This window comes from Candoia aspera, chromosome 1, assembly GCF_035149785.1.
Source record: "Candoia aspera isolate rCanAsp1 chromosome 1, rCanAsp1.hap2, whole genome shotgun sequence".
Lineage (NCBI taxonomy): Eukaryota > Metazoa > Chordata > Lepidosauria > Squamata > Boidae > Candoia > Candoia aspera.
In genome coordinates, this window is record NC_086153.1 from 277,728,968 (window position 1) to 277,745,529 (window position 16,562).

A 16,562-nucleotide genomic window follows, 5' to 3' on the forward strand; every position below is an offset into this window, starting at 1 on the left:
GATTTTTGTTCATTGCCTTAAAGCAGTCATAAAACAGAAGCCATACACAGCAATGCCTTTAGCCTCAGAGTCACAGCTCTCAAACTGGTCTTCTCAACCAAATTTGTTTTGTTGTTGTTGTTGTTTATTCGTTTAGTCGCTTCCGATTCTTCGTGACTTCATGGACCAGCCCACGCCAGAGCTTCCTGTCGGTCGTCGACACCCCCAGCTCCCCCAGGGACGAGTCCGTCACCTCTAGAATATCATCCATCCACCTTGCCCTTGGTCAGCCCCTCTTCCTTTTGCCCTCCACTCTCCCTAGCATCAACATCTTCTCCAGGCTGTCCTGTCTTCTCATTATGTGGCCAAAGTATTTCAGTTTTGCCTTTAATATCGTTCCCTCAAGTGATCAGTCTGGCTTTATTTCCTGGAGGATGGACTGGTTTCATCTTCTTGCAGTCCAAGGCACTCTCAGAATTTTCCTCCAACACCACAGTTCAAAAGCATCGATCTTCCTTCACTCAGCCTTCCTTATGGTCCGGCTCTCGCAGCCATATGTTACTACAGGGAACACCATTGCTTTAACTATGCGGACCTTTGTTGTCAGTGTGATGTCTCTGCTCTTAACTATTTTATCGAGATTGGTCATTGCTCTTCTCCCAAGGATTAAGCGCCTTCTGATTTCCTGACTGCAGTCAGCATCTGCAGTAATCTTCGCACCTAGAAATACAAAGTCTTTCACTGCTTCTACATTTTCTCCCTCTATTTGCCAGTTCTCAATCAAGCTGGTTGCCATAATCTTGGTTGTTTTGAGGTTTAGCTGCAGGCCAGCTTTTGCACTTTCTTCTTTCACCTTCATCATAAGGCTCCTCAGTTCCTCTTTGCTTTCAGCCATCAAAGTGGTATCATCTGCATATCTGAGATTGTTAATGTTTCTTCCAGCAATTTTAACTCCAGCCTTGGATTCCTCAAGCCCAGCATGTCGCATGATGTGTTCTGCGTACAAGTTGAATAGGTAGGGTGAGAGGATACAGCCCTGCCGTACTCCTTTCCCAATCTTAAACCAGTCCGTTGTTCCGTGGTCTGTTCTTACTGTTGCTACTTGGTCGTTATACAGATTCTTCAGGAGGCAGACAAGATGACTTGGTATCCCCATACCGCTAAGAACTTGCCACAATTTGTTATGGTCCACACAGTCAAAGGCTTTAGAATAGTCAATAAAACAGATGTTTTTCTGAAACTCCCTGGCTTTTTCCATTATCCAGCGGATATTGGCAATTTGGTCCCTAGTTCCTCTGCCTTTTCTAAACCCAGCTTGTACATCTGGCAATTCTCACTCCATGAATTGCTGAAGTCTACCTTGCAGGATCTTGAGCATTACCTTACTGGCATGTGAAATGAGTGCCACTGTTCGATAGTTTGAACATTCTTTAGTGTTCCCCTTTTTTGGTATGGGGATATAAGTTGATTTTTTCCAGTCTGATGGCCATTCTTGTGTTTTCCAAATTTGCTGGCATATAGCATGCATTACCTTGACAGCATCATCTTGCAAGATTTTGAACAGTTCAGCTGGGATGCCATCGTCTCCTACTGCCTTGTTATTAGCAATGCTTCTTAAGGCCCATTCAACCTCACTCTTCAGGATGTCTGGCTCTAGCTCACTGACCACACCGTCAAAGCTATCCCCGATATTGTTATCCTTCCTATACAGGTCTTCTGTATATTCTTGCCACCGTTTCTTGATCTCTTCTTCTTCTGTTAGGTCCTTGCCATCTTTGTTTTTGATCATACCCATTTTTGCCTGGAGCCGACATATCTCTGATTGTACTGATCCATTTAGTTTTCATGGCAAGAATACTGGGGTGGGTTGCCATTACCTTCCCCAGGGATCGCATTTAGTCTGACCTCTCTGTCATGATCTTCCTGTCTTGGGTGGCCCTTCACGGTTTAGCTCATGGCATCATTGAGGTGCTCAAGCTCCAGCACCATGACAAGGTAATGATCCTTTGCTGAACAAACGATCCTTTGCTGAAATTTGTTAGAAAATGTTTATTTCAACCTCTATAATCCTAATAGTTCTTCCTCTAACCCAGTGTTTCTCATCCTTGGCAGCTTGAAAATGTGTGGACTTCAACTCCCAGAATTCCCTAGCGAGCTAGTTGTGGAATTCTGGGAGTTGAAGTCCACACATATTCAACCTGCCAAGATTGAGAAATATTGTTCTCACCCATTATTGTATCTCTCTGACTGTTCTCAGAGCCGCATTCACTCACTCTCCAATCAAAACCCCTCTCTCCCCAGCGCCCCGCCTACTTCTGCATGTGTTCAGTAAGCCCCTCCCCCTCCCCCGCCAGACAGTCGCGTGACCCGCCTCTTCTACGAACAAGGGAACAGGGCCACGTGACAGAGGGAGAGAATCGGAAGCTTCTGTTTCCGCGTTGAGGGAAGAACGCGCAAGGGGATAGGCGCCCGCTGTCGGCCAATTAAAATCGCCAGTGGCAAAGAGGTGGGTGGAAGTGTTGGAGGGCAGAGACGAAGACTTCGAGCCGCGGGTCAGGCCATTGCGTGGCGAGGGTGAGGTCCGTTGCCTCCGCGACGAGGAAAAGGGGCAGGACGGGGCCTAAAGCGTTTTCCCCGCCGTCGTGCCCAGTGGTAGTGGTTATATTGGAGGAAAGCGGAAGGGCTCTTTTGCGGTTTTAAAGGTCTCTAGGCAGCGAGGGACAGGCATTTCGACTGGTAGTAGTTACCCAGGGACGAGGGGGCTCGCAGAGGTGGTTAGGCTGAAGCAGAGCGCTACCGCCATCTCTCGTGGAGGCTTTGGATTGGATTCCTGCACTGAGCAGATGATCTAAAAAGCGAACTGGATAATTGCATGATCGTGGGCGTCACCTAGTTGATTTTAGTTGGTTTTGAAAAACTAGTCAGGGTCGGACTTGGATGGAAGGCTGTCGAAGTCAAAAAAAGTTTTTAAAAATCCTGGAAGAGGACAATAGCAAACTGCTTAATATTTTGCCAAGAAAAATAGATGGATGTGCCTGTGGGGTCACCAAGTGTTGAGCTTGATACGCGAGAGCCTTTGCTTGTTTTTTTGTTACCGTCTTCCTTGAACTTAGAAGCACTTTGGGAAAGGGAGAAGAGAGTCAGACTAGCTGTGGAGGAAACTCGGAATCAAATCATCGCTAAACCTTGAAAATTTGTGGTTGATTGTGCGATAATCCCTTTCTGCAAGAGCTAACTAAGCAGATTGTTGTAAAAATAAAATGGGGACAGGGACAAATCCTTGGAGGCAAGATGCATCTGGGGCAGAGTAATAATGTGAAGAGAATAGCCTAAGTCACTTCAGATAAAAACTGCTGCGCCAAGCTTATCTTGATGCTTTATTTATCTCAGTTAAGCAGGATAAGCCACTGGCTTGATTACCCCTAAAACTAGTATTTGCAGAAATATACGTTCAACAAATTCAGAAAAGGCAGATCACTACCTTTCAGTAACTGTCTTGAGTTTACCTGGCTCAGAAGCAGAGTCAGTCCTAGTTAGTTCTTGGATTGGTGGCCACCAGGTAATATCAGGCTGTAGGCTAGACTGGAAAGTCAAAAATGTGGCAACAATTTCTTTACTGTTGCCAAAAAAAAAAGTGTAAGTGTCCATATAGTTACAAGGAGTTAAGTTTGACTTTTCCTTTTTTTCCCTACTTTTCACTGTAAATGAAATTTATTGAAAATGGGGTGCTCCTAAGATGGACTATTTGTGTACTCTTGGGTACTACTGATTAAGAGTCTTGTATGCAGTGGAATAAGTTCCCCTGTCCATGATAGATTACCAGATCAGGATGATGGCTGCCAGTTTTTTTTTTTTTTTAATATTTAACTGCACGTGCTTTGTTTTTTTTGGTAGATTATTGACTCCCAAAGCTGTCAACATTACTCAAAATAAAAAGCTTAAGTTGTATTTTAAAGTATCTTTATTAATTACAGAGATGAAGAGAAATAGGTGGCGAGGTAGAGGAAATTATGTACAGCATAATCGTAGACAAATGTGTAATACTCAGCCTTACGTGGTATACCACCATCGGCACTCTACCGAAAGGCAAGTATTTATTTTCAGCCTTTTAAAAATGAATTTCAAAGAGAATAGATTATTTAAAGTTGTATATCAGAAGTTGATGATGAAAGCAAATCCTCACCTTGATTATACTATATGGGTTGCTATTTTGTATCTAATATATTTTGTTACTATGAAGGTGATATAGCAAATCCTTTATACTGTGGTACTTGGAACATTTCATTTTTCAGTTTATTATTACCAATTGGGGTAATCCTTATAAAAATGTTTTTTTGATAACATTTTGCTTGTGGAATCTATGCTGTATATTAAGATTACTTCTCTCCCTTTTCACTGTAGTGCCTGATAGGAGTTGCTCTGCCATCATCACCCTTCCCTGATTTAAAAAGACATGGCAGAGAGGGCTTTTATTGGGCACTGTGGTAAAGCCTCTGCTAAGTGCTAGATGCTGCCATGAAGATACTTGGCAAACACCAAGAATTCTATTTATCACAGGATTACTCTTGCAGCTCGTAGATTCCCTAGTCTAATGGAGGCCGTTCGTCAGTACCCCTCATGCTGTTTCCTCACCAGCTGCTTCAATAAATTGATGGAAGGTGATAAGAATGGGAGAGAATTATGATACATGTTCTAGTAATGGCTTGTCTTGATCCAGCTTGGAGACTGGATTATTTTACCAAATATTTACTGAATAATTAGTGAGGCAGATTATTAGTTACAGTGATTTTAACAAATCGGTGAGAGCTGGTATGTAAAATAACAAGCTATTATTTCTTAGCCAGTGTAGAATTTGAATAGCACTCTATAGTATATAAAACCAGGGAGTTGTTGCACTAGCAAGTGGAAAAATTGAGGTGATGAAGTAAAATCTAATGCCAGAAGGTATGCTCCAATGCTGCTAGTTGTCCTTGGAGTATGGAGCAGTAGGGAAGCAGGCATGGCCCACTGGCCTGAGGAACAAATTGAAAGATGCTTGTCTTGATCCAGCTTGGAGACTGGATTATTTTGCCAAATATTTACTGAATAATTAGTGAGGCAGATTATTAGATGAGATATTGCGCTGCATACAATAATGGAATTTTTGACATCATTTTCTTGCTCTTTGTACACTTGTAGCCCTTCAGTACGTCTGTATTTGATAGTTGCTTTATTATTTAACCTATATACTATCTTCTTAATTCTTTCTCACATACTCATAGGTCTCATCAAAGAGAATTTCAATGCTTGCAGAACTCAGGTACAAGCCAAATTGAATCACCCTCTACATCTTCTCATTCATGCGAGAGTTCTTCGGTTCCTGGTAGGCTCCCACTACTTCCATAAGTTTGAGCCAAAAAAATTGTTTAACTTTTCAAAAACATGCCTTTTCGTCACGGCTAAAAAATATTTAAATGAATTACCAATTTCAAAATGACACATAATATGGATAAATAGAAAATAACTGTTTTTCATTAGCCACTTCTTTTTTTCAGTTGTTATTAATATAGGAAGACAGTTTTTCACATAATTCACACAGTTAATATTCTTTTCTCCTCTCCAAACTGTAGTTATTAGAAATTTTTATGTAATAGCTCTGATGGCAGATATTTTGCTAATTGCAGCAAATATGCATGATTGACTATTCTATAACTAGCACTACTGGTTAGCCCTGCTGTTCCTAAAGTCTGAATATTTTGAGAAAAAATACAGTATAAGTGCAGAATGGTTGCTTTTTTTGTGAGGACAATGTGCTAGATAACTTTTGCATCAGACTCACCATTTTAAAGTTTTAGAATAACCATTGCTGTTTTATTTGCTGAATTTTATTTTGATTTATTTTATTTGCTATTCTAAATGATTCATATCTTTCGTTGTTGTTTTATTTAAGTAGCCATGCTGTTTGTAGTGTGACAAACCATCTTCTCTGGATTGAACTGGAAGTAAGAAGTTTTCTTATTCCAGATCCTAAAGCTGCAATACTGTGTAGGTTTTGAAGAAGTTGATAGAGGCTTCTAATAATAGGATTTGTCATTTTCTTTTCAAGAACTACCAGGATTTTATTATGACCCAGAAAAGAATCGCTATTTTCGCTTACTTCCTGGGCATAACAACTGCAATCCTCTCACGAAGGAGAGTATTCATCAGAAGGAGATGGAGAGTCAAAGGTTAAGACTCTTAAAAGAGGAGGAGAAAATGATGAAGGTAGGGTTGAATTACAGTCACACAGTGCTAACAATCCAGTACATGCTTTTAAACCATTTTATCTCATTAAACCTAGTTATGTGATAGATTGTAGCCTTTTCTCTATTTCCATCTAAATTTCATTATAAATCTTTTGTGCTAATAACAATTAGTAATAATCCTAAATTATTGGTTTGAACATAGTAAGGGACGGGGGGGGTTGGATATTAAAATGGTAACTGCACACAATTTAGTTTAAGTACAAGAAACATGATTTCGTTTTTTCACTGTTTTAAATAGAAAACACCCAGATCTGGGCTGAACTCTTCAGTCATCTTACGCAAGAAGCAGTTAGGTTTCTATAGCTCTATCAGTTATTGCAGGTAAGATATTTTAAAACCTGTTTATGTTGCAGACCTTTCACACTATAGTGTTGACCTTAGTAGTCCCACAGAATAGAGAGTCTGTTTGCTAGACTAAAACCTAATACAGTCAGGACCAGAAATATTGGAATAAGGATAACTGTTTTGGCATTTGGCCTCTGTACACCACCACACTGAAGTTGAAAGGAAACACACCCAGATGGGAGCAAAGTCAGGACTTTCAGCTGTAATTCAAGGGGTTTGACAAAAGTGGGGCACTAACCATTCAGAAAGTACAGCCAGTGGCATACACACACACCCATCATTGGTGGCTCATAAGTAATGAAACAAACCAACATCATTACAAACCTGATTGCCTTTAATACCCAGATGAAAATCCTTTGCAGTCAATGACTGCCTGGAGTCTGGAACCCATGAACATGACCAAATGCTGAGTTTCCTCCCTTGAGATGCTTTGCCAGGCCTTTACTATGTGTCTTTCTGCCTTCAGTCTTGTCTTCCGTAAGTCAAAAGCATGCTCTATTGGGTTGAGATCAGGTGACTGACTGGGCCATTGAAGAACATCCCACTTCTTTGCCTTGAGAAACTCTTGGGTAGCTTTTGCTGTATGTTTTGGGTCATTATCCATCTGCAGTATGAAGCAGCATCCTATCAGTTTGGCAGCATTTGAGTCCCTACTTGGGGGGAGATGGGTGGTAGTACAAATTTGAGACATAAATAAAAATAAATAAACTTGGCTGAATCTGAGCAGAAAGTATAGCCCTAAACACTTCAGAATTCATCCTGCTGCTGTTATCAGCAGTCAGGTCATCAATAAACACCAGTGACCTGGTTTCATTGGCAGCCATGCATGCCCATGCCATAACACTGCCTCCACCATGTTTGACAGATGATGTGGTATGCTTTGGATCATGAGCTGTTCCTTTCCTTCTCCATACTTTTCTCTTCCCATCATTCTGGTGCAAGTTAATCTTGGTTTCATCAGTCCAAAGAATCTTATTCCAGAACTGGGCAGGCTTTTTGAGGTATTTGCTGGCAAAGTCTAATCTGGCCTTTCTGTTCTTGAGCATTACCAGTGGTTTGCACCTTGTTGTGAAGCCTCTGCATTTACATTCATAAAGCTGTCTCTTGACTGTAGATGTTGACAATGACATGCCTACCTCCTCTGGAGCGTTCTTGCCCTGGCTAGATGTTATGAAAGGGTTCCTCTTCACCATGAGCAGAATTCTGTGGCCATCCACTTTAGTTGTCTTCCGTGGTCTTCCAAGCCTTTTGCTGTTGCTGAGCTTGCCAGTTTATTTCTTCTTTTTCAGGATGTTCCAAACTGTTGTATTGGCCACTCCCAATGTTTTTGCTATCTCTCTGATGGGTTTATTTTGTTTCTCAGCCTAATGATGGTCTCCTTCACTCGCATGGACACCTCTTTGGACCTCATGTTGAGAGTTCCAGGGAGCAGCTACCAAATGCAAATGTAACACTCAGAACCACCTCCAGGCCTTTCATCTGTTTGATTGGTCATGGGGTGCCCGGAAAACAGGCCACACCTGGCCATGCAGCTACTTGTCAGCCATTTGTTCCATTACTTACGAGCCACCAACAATGGGTGTGTGTGTATGCCACTGGCTGTACTTTCTGAATGGTTAGTGCCCCACTTTTGTCAAACCCCTTGAATTACAGCTGAAAGTCCTGACTTCACTCCCATCTGGATGTGCTTCCTTTCAACTTCAGTGTAGTGATGTACAGAGGCCAAATGCCAAAACAGTTATCCTTGTTCCGATATTTCTGGTCCTGACTGTATCAGGATAACTGTCTGCTGGAAGTACAGTATTTTGGGGGGTTAATCTTTATTTACTAATTTGACAATATGTATAGATGGCCCAATCCATATAGACTCTCAGCAGTATACAATAGTTTAAAATATAATACATTTTTTAAGAAATCAATTAAAATAATAACAGTCAACTAAGAAGATCATCCAAACAAAACTATGAGCCACTGGAACTATGAGGACACTGGAACAGTACTCTTTAACTTGCTTCCTGAAGTCAAAATGAATTGGGGCCATGCATATATCCAGGCATAAAATACTTGATGTGGTAGGGTCTACCATCAAGATCTATCACCTGATTGTGCCCCATGGACTGCACAAGTTTGAGGGGACCCTCAACAGCCTCTCCCTGGATGTCCTAACTGGAAGGGCACATTCTATTTTAGGATATTTGATTCATTGCAGAAAGAGTAAATCTACCAATATTTATCTTTGTAGTTACTAGTTTTTTGTTTACCTTTGCCCAGTTAATGGTATTTTAAAAATAATATGTAGATCTCATACACATTTAAAACTCATATATAAAATTTAACTGAATAGTCTCATCATGTTCTACACAGGAATAAACAGGTTTGGAGATTTTTGAGCAATTGAATACTGCCTTTTAGCTAATAGTGTCCATTCACATTCAATTTCAGTTTTTTGCTTATTTAATTTTTCCCTTTTCTGCTTTCTTATGAAGGCTGATTCATGAATTAAAGGTGAATTGCATGCAGAGAAGGAAATTAGAAATTGAGAGCCTCAATTCCTCAGTTTCTGGAAGCAACAATTTTAAACTAATTGTGGTATGTTGGCAGATTTATAGTTTATGTTGGTTTAATTTTTGATTATTATGTATTTTAACTCAGATACAGATTTAGGGAATTGTATACTACTTAGAGTCAGTTGAGTAGAGCAGCCTATAAGCCCAATAAACAAATAATATTTACATTAAGATTGTAACATGGTCTTATATTAAGGATGGTTTCTTGCAGATATTCTCCTAAGTATTTTTACAAACTCTTTTAAGATACATTTGGAAGAATGTAACAACTAACTAGAATTGGCTATGAGATGGGAGAAGTATCTGACATGTGTTAATCTATGATATTTGGAGACATTAACTATTTAAGACAAATAAAAAATACTCGGCATCAATGAATTTCAGTAGATGGGCCTTTAAGGAAAAATTGTATAGTACACCATTTCAGAACCATTCACATCTTTTACAGGCAGACACTTCCTCTGAGAGAATAATCACTGTGAATGACGTAGAACGTGGCGGATGTAAATATGGAATTGTCAACCTGAGTGGTTTGGGAAAGGATTCTCTTACTGTGGAGATGTATGATAACCTATACTTCACAAATCGCAAGGTATTATTCTGTCCTGTGATCTCTCACACCCTTTTATCATATAAATTACAATTGTGTGGTTAAAGTTCTATTTGATAAGCATTTATAGTTTATGATTTTAGACAGTTAAATAATATTTGGTTGATTTTACAAAGTGAATTGCTAAATGAGTTGTAAAAGGAAGCAATGCAGGATATTTAACAGTGGAAGCCTATAAGCATAGTACCCAAAATGAATTCATTCGACTTTTTGTGATATAAGTTTTTGTCCAGACTAAGCAGATTCAGTACTTAGGCAAAATGTGATTCTGAAAAATGATTGAATGGCTTAATTCAGTTAAGCTTGTCATGCAAGACCTTCTGATATGTAGGCCACCCCTATGTATTTTAGGAGGTGGAATTCAGCCTATTCTGGCTTGGGTAACGTTCTTCCTAAAGGAGCATGTTTGGGGGTTTCCTTGGCTCCTAGCACAGTGTTTTCCACCAGTTTGAGCTGGTGCACCTCAGTTATCCATACTCTAATCGGTCTAGGCTATTGTGATTCATTATATGTGGATTGCTTTAGAAATTGTAGTTCAGAAGATATTGCTGCTGCTGTACTCTAGGTGTTGAGGACCTATTTCTTTTCTTTCTAAGTAACTACAGTAGCTCCTGATTTCTTTTCCAGCCCCTGTTCAAAGCCCTGGTGCTTATGCTTTCACCATGCAGAGCCAAGATGCCTCATGGATTTCATCTCCCCATTTGAACCACTGAGGCCAGTGGGGGTCTTCTAGATGCCTCCACTTGCATATAAAGTGAAGGGCCTTTCTGAAGTACATCTCAGTAAGGGCGTCCTTTCTTAGGGAAGGCTTGTCTGCCACCTTTTTACTGACATTTTGATGCCATGTAAATATTTTGTTATCCTAGGCATTTATTATTGTTATCTCCATTGCTGTTTCTATTTGGGGTTTTGAAATTTTTAATTAATTAATATTTTATTCTATTTACACTCCTGGACTGTTTTTAAAAGATAGGATATAAATGTCTTCTAAAAAACAGTGAGGATTAAAAAGTGTCACAAATTGTCAATTTGTTGGCCCTTGTATAAATAGATTATCTGAGTTCTACTGAGTAATTAACTTGGAAAGTTGTTAGAACGTGTTGATTTTCCCACCTCTTCAGTTGTAGTATTTTGCTGATCATAATTTAGGTTAGATGCAACAGATATATTTTACACATTTTTTTACATTCTTTGCAATCTGGTCTTAGAAAAGGAAGTTCTGTTCCTGTCCATAAGCAATTAAAATGAATATCAATTATTCATGCTTTCAACTAATATATTCTGAAATGCAGTAGAGCTGCTATGTTTATAGCAGCCCCAAGCCTGCCTGCCTGCCAAAAGGCTATAAAAATCAGGCTTTCCCTCCAGGTAGAGGAAATTTTATGAGCCCATTTTGATTGTTTCTGGTTGTCTGAATTGCCTCCAGTGTAATATATTTTAATATATTTTCATTTTATTTCTTTTTGTTCGGTTTTATTTGTTGCTTTTAACTGGCTATGCTCTCCTGAGTTGCATGCTGAGTGGACAACCACATAAATTGAATAAATAAATTCATACAACTCTAATCCAGAATTTTTTAAATGATACTTTGTCTAATAAGTCATTATGGCCAAATTCATGTATAATTCTAAGACATAATAGATGAATTCACACATTATACTAAGCCAAAAACAAATTAATTACACTATGGCTTAATGCCAGTATCTTGTCATGAGTACTGATGGTGAGCAGGAAGGGGCCCCTCTCCAGGGGGAAAAATGCATGCGTAGTTTAGAAGCTTTGAATCTCCCTTCGAAGAAACTCAGAGCAGACCCGCCTTGATTTCTGGGTTTAATCTGTGAGGGTTTTCCCTCAGCCTTTCAGTTTAGCAGGATTTTTTGTCTAGTAGAGTAGAACAATAAACATTAGACTTAACCAACTGTCTCAGTGTGGTTCTTCACTCCAAGGTAGGACATATCTTCTAGTATAGAAAGCAATTTTTTCCTGCTGTGCACATTTAATACTTCCCCGTATTTCACTTTGAAAAAGACGGTCGTTTTTTTTTCTTTAACCAAATCAATTAATGGAAACTAAGTGTTCAGTATCAAGTATATAAAGATTTAAGAAAATATTTGTGGAGACCTACATAGTCCTTAGTGATGTATTCCTGTTTTTCTATCCAGTTACTTTCATTCCAAAGTATTATCACCTATTGAAATTTTTTATCTTTTCAAATTTTTAGCACTTGCCGTACTAATTCTTCTCATTTAATTTTGCTTAATTTTGCTATAATAGGTTTTATCTGCCTTTTATTTTCCAAGGTGAATTCTGTGTGCTGGGCCTCTTTGAGTCATCTGGATTCCCATGTTTTATATCCTTGTTATTAAATAAAGCATGTCTGAGTTCATCACAAAACCATTTCACAGATATAGCCTTGTTTCTTACAAGATAAAAACCAAACCAGGATGTGAGTTTTCTTGATTATAATAAATCCTTCTGGATCGAGGCTGTAGCAGAGAGAATGGGAAAATACTTGTTGCGCATCATATGGCAATCACTAAAGTCTTGATTTGAAGGTTAAAGAGTGATTCAAGTTACCATTTGATAAGAAGGCTTGGAACTGCAGAGTATAATGAAGTCAAGATCGTATCTGCCACGAAGTGTGGCACCTCTAAAATCTTATTACTAAAAAGAGAAATATATCTCCTGTGTGCATCCAGAATGTATTTTTTTGCTATTTTAGGGATTCTAACCCAGGTTAAGAAACACTGATTTTAGCCTTTGTTGCCGCCCCCCGCTTTATGGACAAAAGAGGAAGAATATTTCTTCTTTCATTCTGTTAAAGAGAGAGGAATATTGTTTGTTTTTAATGGTATTTTGTGTCAATTTTTAATGTTTTTTATTGTGTGATACACTGTCCAGAATCTTTCCAATGCACACTATAAAATCATTGCAATAAATTAATAAAATCAGAGAATGGAAGCATTAGTTTCAGTGAATGTGTATTTTACTGTATATTTTAAGATAGTCTGAAAGCTACTGTTTTCTAGTGAAATATTTTATCAATGTTTTCATTGCAGAGGTTGATATATCTCTTAGTCTGATGTCATGTGGCACCCTTTGCTTCTGTGTGAGCTCTGTGCATCCTCTTTAATATCCTTAACTGCATTTTTCAAGTTGTGCCTCATGGGTGCTGCAGAAACCTTAGGGTGTGCCAGCCTGCTGCCAGCATCCTTGTTCAACAGCTCTAATACAGGTATTTCGTATTTGTTTGCAGATGGGGGGAAAGGAAGGTTACGCCTACATATCTCTTGGGAGAATGTTGTTTGTGCTGCTCTTCCATTGATTTCTATAGATATAGGGATATATTTTCGATCCATGAGAATATTAACAGGGAACTGAAATTTGAAAACAAATCTTATTTGTTGATATTACAAAACAGATGTTTTCCCTGGAGAATGTATTTGAGCTATTTCTGTTAATATGTGCAAAATAGGGTAAAATACAGACCAAAAAATTGGTCCAGGAGGAAAATATGAACATTTGTTGCTACACAGTGTACCCATATTGTAAGAGCTTGGATTTCTATCTCAAATTAGGGATATAGAAGCTTGTGAAGCCTAACAGTAAAAATCATAAAAGAATATGACACATTTAAGCAAACAAGATTTAGCCATGATATTGGGACAAAAATTATTCAGTCTCTATAATGCTGCTGGGATGTTACGTTTAGAAAAGCTAATAATCAATTTCCTCACATAACATGTTAGCTATCATGAAATCTGTAATGTCTGAAGGGTTTTAATTCCGGATATTAGTATAAACACCCCTTCCAAATAGAAAATTTGCTCAGATTCTAAAGAGTGGCTAGTGAAACAGAATTATCACTTGCATTCTTTCCAACGTTGTTTCATTTTTAAAACACATTGTTTCAAGTATTGTCATATTTTTCTGCTGAAATAATTATATAATATTCAGAAATTACTAGAAACAGGTTTGCATGGAGCATATTTCCCACTTCATAGTGGCATTTGATATCTTCTTTCCTATTCATTTTAGGAGATCAGCCTGGAATGTTGTGCAGCTTCAAGATCTCCACAGCCTGGTCTTGTGCCTGGTGTCATAACCCTCAGGCTAATAACTGCTTTAGCACAGGTTAGTAATTCAAATTTCCATTATGGTGTCGTCTTATACAATTGGCACTTACATTTTTGTTTGCCTTAGGTTTAAGTCAACGAATCCTTGTGACAAATGCAGTGACCGGTCATCATCAAACATTTAATACCAACAGTGATGTTCTAGCACAGCAGTTTGCCACCCAGGTAGGAGAGGCTATCACCCTGATATACGTATGCCAGGACATAAGGAGGACATGAGAGGGCAGAAACAGGTGAATTGCTACAACATGATGGCTGCTTTTAATTCTCTGGAATGGCATGCCGTGAGAAGGAAATTGCAGCCTATTACTCAGATACTCACATGACAGAATGTCACCAATGCTAAATATTTGATCATTAGAAAATATGCTGCTAAACTAAACCCCTTTTTGCTAGACAACCAGGTTGGGAGAGACAATAAAGATATGAGATAGCTACATATAAACCTTGCCCTGTTTCTTCAGCTGCTTGCATCATCTACTACCTTGTCTGTCATTTGGCTAAAATAGAATTGCAGGAAATCACCCATTATATGCTTCTGGTAGTCTAAAAACAGAATCTGGTGTAAAGTGATATTAAAGACTGAAGGTTGTTTTTTAGGGTGGATTTAGTTACTTGAAAAGGTTTAAATTTCTTCCTTGGCTTTTCCAGTCTCCAGTGTTATATAATGGCTGCCGGTCAGGGGAGGTTTTCAGCATTGATGTCCGTCAACACAGCCGTAAAGGGCAAGGGTGGAAAGCTGCCCAGCTCTTCCATGACTCAGCAGTCACATCTGTTAACCTCCTGAAAACTGAACAATATCTCATGGCTGCAGATATGTTAGGCCAGGTAGGATTTTTTTTAAGAAAATCTTCCTGATAACAATACTTTATGCTTAACTAAAGAGATACATTAGTTCTGTTACTTTGATCACTTGCAGGTAAAGCTCTGGGACCTGAGAAAACTAAAATGTGTAAAAGAATATAGAGGGCACAAAAATGAGCATGCTCTTCTTCCTTTGCACATCAATGAGGAGGAAGGGCTTCTTTCAGCAGGTATGGCCTTGCTGGTCACAGACTGTATTTACTACTAAATAGCAGGTATCACACATGCTGTTACAGGTAGTCCTTGACTTATGACCACAACAGGGACTGGAAAATTCATCATTAAGCGTCATGTGACCGCACCTGATTTTGTCTTTTTGCAGCAGCCATTCAGCGAATCACCATGGCCATTAAGTGAATCACATGGTCATTAAGTGAATCATGTGGTCCCTCATTGATTTGTTTGTCAGAAGCTGGCTGGGAAGATCACAAATGGGGATCACATGACCCTGGGACGCTGCAACCATCGTAAATGCATGCCAGTTGCCAAGCGCCTGAAATTTGATCATGTGGCCGTGGGGGACGCTGCAATAGTCTTAAGTGCGAGGACTGGTCGTGAGTTACTTTTTCCAGCACCTTTGTAACTTTGAATGGTCACTAAATGAATGGTTGTAAGTTGAGGACTACCTGTATACAAAATGAATTTGGTCTGAGAGCAAGCCAAAAACTGGAAGCAGTATTTATTAGATTCTAGCCTTTAAGTGTAATACAAAATGAAAACTGAAGAAATATACCTAGCTGGCTTTAATGATACTTCTGAGATACTGACCCAGATTTCAAGAAAATGACTACTCTCTATCAGAGGTTACTTTTTCTCCCACATGTTCACCTATCTCTTTTCAAGTATGTGTTTACTTATTGTAAACCGCTCAGAGTCCCTCCTTGGGGGGAGATGGGCGGTAGTACAAATTTGAGACATACATACATACTGTACATACATACTTTGCTCGGTGGATTGGAATCTGTATTACCCAAATTCAGCTACCAGCTCAGGGGTGGATGGCAAACTATGGAACAAACCATTCTGTTCTCCATCTTGACCTCTTCCCCCAAAGTCTGTCAGTTTAGATGGCCATTTCATTCATTTTAATTACCCTAAGCCATCTCTACCAAAATCTATAGCAAGCATTCTAATTTGGGAAAGGCAGTGGATGCAGAACTTAAAAAGACAGTTTCATTCAAAAGGCACAAGTAGTTAGGTGTTAGAATTTATGTTCATATTTTAATTGCTTTTTCCTTCTTAGTGGGTCAAGACTGTTATACACGAATTTGGAGTCTCCAGGATGCTCATTTGCTACGAACTATTCCATCTCCATATCCATCCTCCAGAGATTCTATTCCAAGCGTGGTGTTCTCATCACAGCTTGGAGGTGTCCGAGGTGTTCCTGGCTTGCTTATGGCAGTCAGACAGGATCTCTACTACTTCTCCTATAAGACAGATGATCCATATTGCCTGGATACTAAAGACATGGACTGTTCCGCTTTCCAGAGTGACTGAAAATAAAAATGATGGGTATTGTTATGCTGCAATACCCAAGTTGTCATATTTAACATTTGGGACTCTCATTATAATTATCAATATTTTTTCAGTGTTTAGAGTCAATAAAACAGATTAACAAAAAAAGTAAATGCTATCCGTATTTTGTTTTTTCTTTTCTCTTATAGTAATGACCTACAAACTCAAACTGCCAGTATTCCTATGACTTCTAATATAATTGTTAAAGCCTGCAACTAAAAGTGAAAGCTGATATATTTCACCATTAAGAAGGTGGCAAGAT

General features: G+C 39.0%; 1 protein-coding gene across 1 annotated transcript; it reads left to right on the forward strand.

The window, feature by feature from the left end:
• The first annotated feature begins 2,393 nt into the window (after positions 1-2,393).
• Positions 2,394-16,394, forward strand: DCAF4 (DDB1 and CUL4 associated factor 4). Its single transcript, XM_063289847.1, is given in 14 exon segments — positions 2,394-2,485; positions 3,874-4,055; positions 5,231-5,341; positions 6,065-6,222; positions 6,502-6,584; positions 9,095-9,197; positions 9,624-9,767; positions 12,086-12,160; positions 12,942-13,020; positions 13,824-13,919; positions 13,989-14,086; positions 14,573-14,749; positions 14,841-14,955; positions 16,029-16,394. Coding segments are annotated over 13 exon segments (1,593 nt in total). The 5' UTR covers positions 2,394-2,485; positions 3,874-3,955; the 3' UTR covers positions 16,283-16,394.
• The last annotated feature ends 168 nt before the right edge of the window (positions 16,395-16,562 follow it).